At 34.8% G+C, this 11751-nt stretch overlaps 1 protein-coding gene across 1 annotated transcript; it reads right to left on the reverse strand.

Annotated features, from left to right (window-relative positions):
• Nucleotides 6920-11538, reverse strand: LOC109231366 (mechanosensitive ion channel protein 6-like). Its single transcript, XM_019397012.1, has 5 exons — nucleotides 9673-11538; nucleotides 8983-9106; nucleotides 8290-8583; nucleotides 7996-8198; nucleotides 6920-7604 (listed from the first exon to the last, which is right to left on the reverse strand). Exons 1-5 carry the CDS (start codon nucleotides 11367-11369, stop codon nucleotides 7319-7321), a joined length of 2604 nt encoding a protein of 867 aa, XP_019252557.1. The 5' UTR covers nucleotides 11370-11538; the 3' UTR covers nucleotides 6920-7318.

The raw sequence follows: 11751 nt of genomic DNA on the forward strand, positions 1-11751 counted from the left end.
CTAGGTCTGAAATTTGAGATTTCCTTCAGATCCAAAACTTCTCAGAAAATCAAAAAAAAAATAACAAAATTCAAAAAACACTGTTACATTGAATCCCTTAGATCAGTTTCAGTTTGTTTTTTAGCAATTGTTCTGAATCCTTAGCCTAGTTTGAAGAAGAGGATAGCTGGAGTGTTCTGGTGTTTGATTATTGATGTGATTGAGTTTTTTTCCTGGGTCATTTCAACTTTGTTTTGATAAATCAAGCTCGTTTGGTCAATTATTGGTGCTGTGGTTTCCTCTACTCATTTCTGGGTTGATTTTGGATAAAATTTGTTGGGCTGTTGAGCTTGGATCTGAGTTGTCGTTTGACTGCCTGTTCATTGCTGCTGATCCTCACTTGTTTCACATTCTATTTTCCAGCTTCCAGGTACTTGTCTCGACTTTGAAAGATGTATGCAATTTCAAGCTAAATGTAGCTAAATTGGAAGAGAAATCGAAGTGCAAGCAGTTTTTCTCTCCTGCCTTAGTTCGCATGCAGTTCATTTTATGTTCCTGTTGAATGTTAAGTCATGTTAGATATATGAAAGTAATATTGAGATTTGAAGAATTAGAACTTGTTATAATTTGTATAATTTGGACTGATTAGGACTATTTGAACTCCTAAGCTTGTGATTTTTCATTTAGTGATAGTTGTAGTACCAAATCATTTAATATCATTCACTAATATTTCAGTTTAATCTGGCTGAGTTTGCTTTCATTGAAATGTTAGGCACTAGAATTTGAGTTGGAAATCACAGAATGCTTGTGTAATTGATATTTGGACTGCTTCACAAATCAATTGTATCCTGACGGCCTCTTCTCTGTTGTGATGTGAATAGAGTCATTGTACTTAGTTAGGAATTAACATTAGAATCAATATACCCAGACTGGAAATTGTATTAATTTGGTTCAAACTTGTACAAGTCTGGTTTGCTAGGTCTAAGCTTCTTTGTGTTAATTTGGAGGTCCAGTTTTGGAAATTAAAATTCCCACTAGGACTGGGCATCGAGTTGACCTTAGGAATTGAGGTCTCAAAGTACTTCTGCCCAGATATTCGTTGGGCCAATCGTAAGCCCAAATTGCTGAAAGCTTTTTCCCACCAGTCCGTTCCTCTACTCACGTCGCCAAGGCTGATCCAGTTCCCTTTTTCATGGGTTGGCCTTGCAGCCCACTCCATTAAGGCTATTCTTGGGCTGTTTCCAATGAATATTCATTTATCAATGCTAATTAATTAAGGCTTCTGTTTTTTTAGAGACAAATTAAAATAGAAAACCATAGTTGCTTGAGGATTGACCTTTAAATAAAAGTGATGAGACGAGCCTCGCCGAATAAAATACAAATTGCGGGGCCCTCATTCAATGCTTAATTAAAAATACTTAGAATTCGGGATGGGCCGTTTAGCGAATTTCGCGGCCTTCCCCAAAGTTAACAATACGCTAGACGCTTTAGGGCCGTCACTGAATAATTTTACCTTCCTAAATACGGGTGCACATTTATGTGACCCAAATCCAAATCTCAACGAAGTCGAAACATGTCAAAAATTGCGGGTGCATTTATGTGACGCGATTCGAGACATGTTTTCACGACGTTGCAATTCTCTTAAAATAATAATGATAAAAGCGGTTCAAAGTTAAAAGCATATAGATTAAAACATGTACTAAAATCAAGTAAATAAGCCAAATATGACAGTTGAGCGACCGTGCTAGAACCACGGGATCCGGGAATGCCTAACACCTTCTCCCGGGTTAACAGAATTCCTTACTCGGATTTCTGGTTCGCGGACTGTTAACAGAGTCATAATTTCCTCGGTTCGGGATTCAACCGGTGCTTGGGACACCATTAATCTCCCAAGTGGCGACTCTGAACCTTAATAAATAACGAATCCCATTCCGATTGTCCTTTAAGTGAAAAAACTCCTTTACGCCCTTGCGGGTGTACGAAAAAGGAGGTGTGACACTTACTAGATTGCCAAACCCAGATTTTTGAAATTTATTATCTCAAACATTTATAATATTAGTATTATTACCCGCGCAATGAGCGAGCAAATATCATATTATGATTTGGGTTATTTAAATTATATGCAAATTACGTTAAAATTTAAATATTTCAAATAAAAATCACATATAATTATTAGATATCAATTAAGACAGGACATAAAATTGTTTCTCATATTTCGTACCGGATAACAAATTTTCTTTTTCTATATATATGTAATAGCCCAACCCCTTGATCTTAGTAGTTGCATTTTATTCTGTGATCAATATTAAAAAATATTAAGCGTATCACGTTATAATATATCTTGTTTGAACATATTATTTTAACAAAATTCTTACTACTGTATGGGTCAAAATCTTACCCCCAGATGGTTATCATTAAAGGGAATGGTACGGGGTCGACCAAGCCATGGTCGTGCCCACGAGGCATAATGGCGACGAGTATCTCGGCCACTGTCGAGATCGAGCCATCGGAAGGCTTACACAGCAGAACGTAACACTGGGCGAGTGAGGAAGAATGCAGTCAAGAACCGTTAGGTGAAAGGGAAAATTGACAATATATATATAAGGAGGGTAAAGCAGAAAAAAGGGGGGATCTAGCAATAAGGAGAAGAAACAGAAGATACGGGAGAGACCTCCAAGGAACAAAGGAAGAAGTCAAGATTTTGGATTACAAATCTATGTAATCTCCATTGTTGAATCAATAAAGCTGGATCTCATAGTTATCAACGAGATTACTTCCTTATCTTCGTTGCTTTTACAACTACAGAACAGTATATCAAATATGTAAGCTTATTATTTACAGTTAATGTCTTCCAATCATCCTAAGAAATATTGTATAAACTCGATCTATTTGATCTTAGTATTCATTATGCTTGGATCTAAAGCCGATTATGTTTGGCTGAGATTTACCCTCTATTTTATCATTAATTAGTTTAACTAAAAGGCTTAGCACTTTTTGGTCTAACAACTACCACTTTATGTTTTTCCTCAAAATCGAATAAGTCTTATCCTTCCACATTTTTACCAAAAACAAAATATCTATTTCATCTTTGCTTATAGTTGCTACATTATTCATTACTTAATATTGTTATATTTTCATGTGATCTTTTATTAGCTTACCAATTGACTTAATATCTTGTTTATTACCCTTTTGATAATCATATATAAATATAAATTTTTTTTTCCTAAAATCAATGTATTTATATACTTTTATCCTCTTATTCAGAGCTCTTTTGTCATTTAAATCTATAAATAATATTTTTTAGTGTTATTTAATTACTTATTTAATATACTTATCTTTAGATTAATTCAAAGTATAAATATTCTTACAGTATCTCTATTTTCATCTTTATACATTCTTACCCCTATTGTGAAATTTTAATTAGTTCTGTATATTAATATTTTATAATATAATCAAAATAAGTAGTATCACATTTTATTTTAAGTTATAACTCTGAATTAGTCTAAAATATTAATATATAAGTTTTTTAATTATTATATTATAAATCTATTGTATTTTCTTATAGTTATTTTTATATCACGTGATTAAATTTTCTTTCTCTTTTAGTTTCAGGATACAAATTTAACTTTTATTTTCATTACTAAATCACCTACATGAGACATTTATTTTGTATTCTTAAAATATTTATTTGTTATATAATTATTAATTTTCTTTATCCACTAAAATTTTAATTTTGTGGTCCTATCCAGAGTTTGAGAATTTTTACCATAATTTTAATTAATCTCAAATTCAAATCATCTTTTCCTTCAATTTCTAATATTAAATATTTTTAATTTTTTAATTATTACTATTACGTTACCTAATATACAATATTTCATGTTTTCTTGTGGGCTTCACTAACTTTCAATCTCTATTTAATATCATTATCCATTTTGACCAAAAAAATATATCGTATCCATTTATATCCTTTAATATAATATGGATCAATGTGTGATTTTATTATGTTGATATAAATATTTATATTATTTAAATTAATACTCGATATTATTAAATTATTTAAATTTATTAAAAATATTTTTAAGTATTATATAGTAAAATTTTTAATTCTGGTTATACCATATGGCAGAATTAGCTATTAGTTAATATGTTATATGTGGCTAATTTTAAGGCTGCCATTTGGCTTAAGGAGAGGACTTTTTCCTCTCCTTTTAATAATATAAAATTTATGTGGCTATAAATATTTACCATTAAGAATAAACTAAAATATTTAATTACTTTCAAATATAAAAAAAAATACGATATCAGTTTTTAATGGAGTAATAGAAAATTGTACCAAATAAATTGGAAAGAAAGTATATTGACATGACTTGCACGTAATTTTCAGCTGGACAAAGCCGAAATAATTTTGTTAAAAATATAGCCAATTTTCGGAGTGGTCAATCAAAAATAGCCAGCGTTTACCAAGTCAATGAAAAATAGCCACCGTTTTGCTGCAATAGAGACCGGTCCAGCATAATATACTGGAGTTCGGTGCACTTTTGTATGAACTCCAAAAAACTCAGTATATTATACTGGACCAATATACTTGCTGGAACTCCAGTATATTATGTTGGAGTTCTAGTGTATTTATGCTGGAACTCCATCATATTATGCTGGAGTTCCAGCATACAATCCTGGAACTCCAGTATAATATGCTGGAGTTGAAGTATACTTATCTGGAACTCCAGCATAATATACTGGAGTATTTTTCAGGTTTTGAACAGTGTTTTCGCTCAGATTTATCTTTACATAAAAAGTGGCTAAATTTCGATTACTTTTGAAATTGGGCTATTTTTGAAGGACCAGTTATAAATATGGCTATTTTTAAATTTCTCCCAATAATTTTGGCATTTAGGTCGGATACAAGGACATTATAATCATCCACAGTCAGCGTGGGCTCAAGCCTAAAGCAAGTCAAGCGGGAGAAATTCAAAAATAGCCAGATTTACCACTGGTCGTTAAAAAATAGCCAAGTTTCAAAAGTCATCGAAATTTAGCCACTTTAAATCTGAGCGAAAACACTGTTCAAAATTCGGAAAAATACGCCCGCAAATTTTACGGGATTTCCAGCATAAGTATGCTTGAACTCCCGTAAATTTTACGGGAGTTCCAGGATAACTATGCTGGAACTCCCGCAAATTTTACGGGAGTTCAAACATAATTATGCTGGAACTCCCGCAAATTTTACGGGAGTTCCAGCAAATATAATTGTCCAGTATAATATACTGGAGTTTGGAGCACTGGTGCTCTAGTCTCCAGCAAATTTTACAGGAGTTAGCAAAGTATACCGGTCCAGCATAATATGCTGGAGTTCGTACACAAATGCACCAGAACTCCCGTATATTATACTGGGTCGGTCCCTGTTGCAGCAAAATAGTGGCTATTTTTCATTGACTTGATAAACGCTGGCTATTTTTCATTGACCAGTGTGAAAACTGGCTATACCATGATATTTTAACAAGTGCAAGCACTTGCTTTTGGCCCCCAATAATTTAAGGCCTCAAAATTGGTATTACTATACGACAAAATGCGTGAAATTCAAAAATAGCCAGATTTACAACTAGTCGTTCAAAAATAGCCCAGTTTCAAAAGTAATTGATATTTAGCCACTTTTCATGTAAAGATAAATCTGAGCGAAAATACTGTTCAAAACCCGAAAAATACGCCAGCATATTATGCTGGAGTTCCAGCATAAGTATACTTGAACTCCATTATATTATACTGGAGTTCCAAGATAAGTATGTTGGAACTCCAGCATAATATGATGGAGTTCCAGCATAAGTACACTAGAACTCCGGGATAATATACTGGAGTTCCAGGCTTCCAGCAAGTATATCGGTCCAGCATAATATACTGGAGTTTGGAGCACCGGTGCTCCAGTCTCCAGTATATTATACTGGAGCTAGCAAAGTATACCAGTCCAGCATAATATGCTGGAGTTCATACACAGGTGCATCGAACTCCAGTATATTATGCTGGACCGGTCTCTGCTGCAGCAAAATAGTGGCTATTTTTCATTGACTTGGTAAACACTGGCTATTTTTGAATGACCAGTCCGAAAACTGGCTATACCGTGCTATTTTAACTAACAAAATAAATTTTGTATAATTAAATTTTTATCACAAGTAGATGTAGTAATTCAGTGACACGTATCTTGTAATCAAAACTACTCTAACTCGTTCATTTTTTCTCACATAAATCACATGTTATTTTAGTTCTCACTTCTTAGTTGGAAGGCAGTCAAGCCAACAAGTGACTGAAAAGGAAAAAATTTGTAGTATTTTTTGCTATCTTCAATATACAGTTAATTTAATTCATGTTCTTTATAAAATCAACTTCTCTTTTTTTTCTCCTCATACTATATATCATTTCTTGCCAAATAACAATGGTATTGAATAACTTGAGTTGCATATTCTTTTTTATTCTTCCTTATATATAAAAGATAGAAAGGTTTTTAAACTATTTCACATAAAAATATAAAAAGAAATTATTGAATATAGTTTAGGCCTTTTATTAAGGTTTGGCTTTAGGCCACCATATCGATTGAGCCGCCCCTGTCCACAGTAATCAATATTCCTGGGATTTTTTAAATGGGTTCATTTTTTGTACACTAAACATGCAACTATATACGAATGGACTAAAAAGAAACCTTGGCAATGAAATTTAGGATTCTCATTTTGGTCAACCAACTCTAGAAGCCCCTACTCAAAAAATTGGTAATCAGTAGAACTGATGCACTTCATTTATGAAGGTGAAAACCTTGAACCAGGGAAACCGATTATTGATCATGGAATACAGTCGAACTTCTCTATAACCTTATTTGTTGCTCATCAAATACCTTATTTGTTCCAAAGTATTTTTGGCTGCTATAGTGAAGTACTGTTGTAGAGAACAAATGGTATGACATAATACGAAATATTGGTTCCAAAGAAAACTTGGATGTTATAGTGAACTGCTAATATAGAGAATAACTAAGAGTTTGACTGTATTTAAAACTAAGTACAGATAACTATCTATAATAAGCATGAGGTATTGCACCACTTAAAAGATATTAACATTCAACTTTGAATTTTCTATACACACTACCCTCCCCAGACTACCCTCCCCAGACCTCACGGTGTGGGATAATATTGGGTATGTTGTTGTTGTTGTTGTTCTAAGTATATAGCTCGAATCAGAGAGGATGAGTATGTGTCCAGTTCATCCACCTGCTGCTTATACGTTGAATCTGCTTCTAGTTCACTGGCATTCACCCCACATCAGATAGCTCCGGCAACCATTTCAGTCATCTTAAGATCGACTAAGCACAAATTGTCCAGTTAGAGGGAACTCTACTTGATGGCAATGGTGGCAAGTTACGAACGTTGACATCAAGAGGCAGCATACGGTATTCAATATCAAGCTCCCTGAATATCTTTATCATCTCTTCAACCAAAAGAGCTCTCCTTGACCATCTCTCTCCCATATCTTGGTGATTCATTGTATGCGAAAGCCACACTGACCATTGTATCCTGTTTAAGTCTTCAACGTCCCTCATTACAATCAATGGAGCTGGATACCAATGATCGCTCTTGTTGTCGACAAACCTGCCATTGCAAAAGCAATTCATGAGATATGCAAAAATGCAAGAAACATTAATCAGTTTCTCTTGATTGTGCTTGGATACAAAGTGAAATGTATCTACTGACAATGTGAAGATTTTTCACACTATTAGGTTTAGGTTCAAAAGAATGAATTGGTAAATTGGAAAGCAAAGGAAGTAACTTGCTTCAACTGGTTAAACTACAATGAAGTTATAAAGTCATAGTACAAGATACAAATTTGAGATCCTTATTGCCACCCAGTAGTAGTAATGTTTCAAAGAATACGAATATCCCAATTCCTCTGGTGTTTTGCGTCATAAAAGAATAAAGGAGGGCATGCCAAGATTGAAATAAAGTACGTAATAAGAAAAAGGAGATGCATCTTTGCAGATACCTTGTGATTTTCTCCTTCATTGCAGCAATCTTGTCCATAGGAGTGGAAATATGAATGCAGAAGTCAATTGCATCTCCCATGTGTGGACTGCGATAGTAATTACTTATGGGCTTTGTGGACAAGACACTGTTTGGATAGATGATCTTCTGGTTATCGTATCTCAGGAAAACTGTCGTCAATATATTCATCTCTTCTACTATCATCTGGAACGCAAGCATCAATAGTTTTTTTTACTACTACATAAATGATAATACAGTCAGATCAACTGTTTTAAAGTGGAAAAGACTTTCTCACCTGAACTCCTTCGACTTCAAGACGATCACCTACATCAAATGGGTGCATGACGAATAAAAAAATGATTGCCTCAAAGGTTGTCTTGGCTGAGTTTCCGAACATGAATACCACCAGGAGAACTTGGGAACTCATCAAAACCAAGAAATGTGTGTTGGCAACTCTCAGTATAAGGAGCCAAATGACCACTATGATAACTGCCACAACGACATTCAACATATGATGCAGTTTCTTCACAGCAGTCTTTGTATCATTCAAAGACAAAGCAAGAGCTCTTCGTTCTCTAAATGCATTCACCTGGAAGCAAAAAGAAAAATTTACTACCTCAAGTGTCGATCCTATCAATCAAGTTGTACGAACGGATGCTCCCCCTACCCAGTACATAGTAAATATTCAGAATCTTCCATTTAGTTTTAGTTCAAATTCATTCAGCTATATTCATCTAACACAACCATATTAGATTCTCTGGATACTCTTACTTCACACACCAATATCCACCAATACAATGTAAAAATAATGAAAATGCGTTTTTCGAAACTAAGACATCTTTCATTCATTTTGTAAACAATGCCTTGAAATGAGTTTGAAGATCATAAATAGCTACATTTCCTTTAATGCATATTCCTATTAAGCGAAAAAAGTGAAACTGTAAGCTTTTTCAAAACTTCATGGAGAATATAGGGAAATTGTACTCACCACCCAAGTTTTTAAAGCCCCCTTACTGACACCTTTGGCTTCAGTTCCACCTTCAAAGAGGCGTATTGTTTTCAGAGCCTCATCTTCTCTCATAAAACGCATAAAATCCTCCAGATAGATGAACCTGACGGCAATCCCAGAGTATGCATTAAGTAAGCAAATGATAAAGGAAAAGTAGGATGATGTAACAGCATAAAAGCTTGGAATATAACGGACTTGTAGGCAAAATATTTCGCTTCAGTTTTCAGGATAACAGGCACTTATCATTGGCCTGCTGATTTTGACTCAGCGAACAACACAATGAGGTTCAGCACATTAGCCCGAGATACTAAAACTTTCAACAGAAAAGCTGCAATGACAGTATGTAGCATACATATGCAAGAGCATCACTCTCCTTTAAAAGCATGGACTAATGAAAGCAACCCCACTATGCGAAACCGAAAAAAAGAACTCAACAAGCACTGACGGAGCAAGCATAAAACAATACAGAATGAAATAATGGGCATACGTCTAAAGCTCTCTTTCTCGTCCACTTTAATGCTGCTTGAATAATTAACAAGGTATTCATAATGCAAGAAATGTATGCAAATCCAAACATAGGAACTTAAGAGCAACAATATTGGCAGATTAAAAGGTATATTGGTTCCAATAAGGAGCAATAAACTTTGTTTTCCAGAGGAAATAACTTACTTGGAGCCAGGCTTAGCCACATTGTTAAATATCTTCCTGGCTGCAACTTTAGCCAGTTTTTCACTTGTGATCTCTACAGATTCACCCTCATCTGTTGATTCCTGTAACTGATCATGCAGAGTTGACAGCACCCCTTTCCTAACAATATTTGTCAATCTTTTCATATTCCAAGCTGAAATGTTCTTCTGATTCAACCTATGCAGATGATCTAAAGTGATACCCCCTTCTTCTTCCTTTTCATTCTTCGACAAGACCCTGGAGAAAACAGGACTCCTTGCAATAGCAGACGGGGGACTCGTCCGTGCTGTTCCAATTGGTCTCTTCTGTAATATGGCTGCTTTTAGATCAGCAGGCAATGTAGCTCCAGCATTCTGAAGCTTCTGCACCTCGGCCATAACTTTCTCCTCCTCCTCTTGTTCGTTCTCAATTTCAACAAATGGTGGCCCAGACAACGTCTCAATCACGTACTGATTAAACAAAGATTCTTGAATCCGATCAAAGAATGCAGTAACGTGAAACGACATAGCCAGCACCTTTACAAGTAGGGTTTTCAGCAGCCAAATGAATGTACCAACCAAAAGACACACCCAAACGCGAGAAACGTAAGGTAACACCTTCCCATGGGTCACCCTCTCAACTTTCTTATCAAAAATAGATTGCCAAGCTATCAACACAAAACTCAACCAAATACAGTTCTGCACTGCATTCCTTAATCCATAAACAAAATACAAAACCCGCTTTCGCCACAAAAAATTACGCTCAATGAAGTAAACCACAATCCTAATCAACCAACCAGAAACCAATCTCCCAGAAATTAACACCAAAACCATTAACTCCCATTTCCACAATTCAAGCTCAAAGATCCTCTTTTCCCTTAATACTCGAATTGCTAAACTACAAACTAAAGCAGCAATAATCAAAATCAAACTTACCAACTGAAGAACACTCAATGTACTGAACTTCATCTTCTTATATTGCTCAGGTAAATCCTCATCCCAAAAAGGATCCTCTTCATCAATTTCACTTCCTTTTCCCAAGAACCCAGATTTCATTGTAATCTTCTGAGACTTATGATCTTGTTCAGGTGGGTCCATTAATCTTGATTTTGTCTTCGTTTTCAAAAGACTAGATTTTGACCTGAATGAAGAGGTGGAACTGCATAATAAAACTTCGTCTTGTACTCCGGCTTCTCCACCACTAGCATTAGAACGGCGGCGTTTTGTTTCGTTAAGGTGGTCGTTAAACGAAACCTTAACATCCCTCGGTGTAAGAACACCGCCGCCGTTGTTGGAACTCTCTTCATTAACTCTAGATAACGGCGACTCCGTTACAAAATCAAAATCCTTGTTCCTGCTCCATTGTTCTTTCATAACATCATCATTTGTAAAATCATAACTGGAATCTCTCCACGTTTTACTGTTACTGTTGCCACCATTTTTACTGAACTGGGATTTTGAAGAAGAGGAAAATTCAGTGTCTTTAAGACCTTTTGGGGTTTCTCTGGTGTTAATTTTGACGATAACGTCCATGGCATCGGATGTATCCATAGCAGGGGAAGAAGAAGTCATAGTAAAATTGGTTTTTTCTGGTTTTTCAGTTTGGTTCAAGAGAACTTGGAGTTCTTCTTCAGACTGTGAAGAAGTGTTAATAGTATTATCAGGGGAAAGAGATTTAAAGGATTTTCTAAGTTTGTCCATTGATTAATTAATTAAAAAGAAGCAAAAGTGGGTAAATAATGTGTAAAGTAAAAGAAGGGAGACGTGATATTTTAGAGTAAAAGAATGGAGAAGATAATGAGGTGTTGGAGTTTGAGGCGTCGAAGGTAAGTGGTAGAAGGAGAGAGGTGGAAGATCGCAGAGCAATTTAATAATTTAATAATCCTATTAAATACGTACACTATATAGTAATAAAGAGGGTGCAATAAAGTAGCTTTAGGTAAGAGCACAAGATTAATTATTCTCTCCCTTTCTTGAATATTTATGTCCTAATTTAGGAGATATTTTTTCCTTTTTTTCGTCTTTTCTAAAAGAATGAAATTTTTTATATTTAAAATCATTTAATATTTTTAATGAAATAATT

The sequence above is a fragment of the Nicotiana attenuata genome, chromosome 8 (genome assembly GCF_001879085.1).
Source record: "Nicotiana attenuata strain UT chromosome 8, NIATTr2, whole genome shotgun sequence".
Taxonomy (NCBI): Eukaryota; Viridiplantae; Streptophyta; class Magnoliopsida; order Solanales; family Solanaceae; genus Nicotiana; species Nicotiana attenuata.

What these genes read in the sequence shown, in the direction of transcription:
- LOC109231366 (XM_019397012.1), bottom strand. Translation starts at nt 11,369, where the DNA reads ATGGACAAACTTAGAAAATCCTTTAAATCTCTTTCCCCTGATAATACT. An exon ending in GTGGCTAAGCCTGGCTCCAA is followed by an intron (nt 9,107 to 9,672) that starts GTAAGTTATTTC and finishes GATTGCCGTCAG; the next exon opens with GTTCATCTATCTGGAGGATT. An exon ending in GGGCTTTAAAAACTTGGGTG is followed by an intron (nt 8,584 to 8,982) that starts GTGAGTACAATT and finishes TTTTGCTTCCAG; the next exon opens with GTGAATGCATTTAGAGAACG.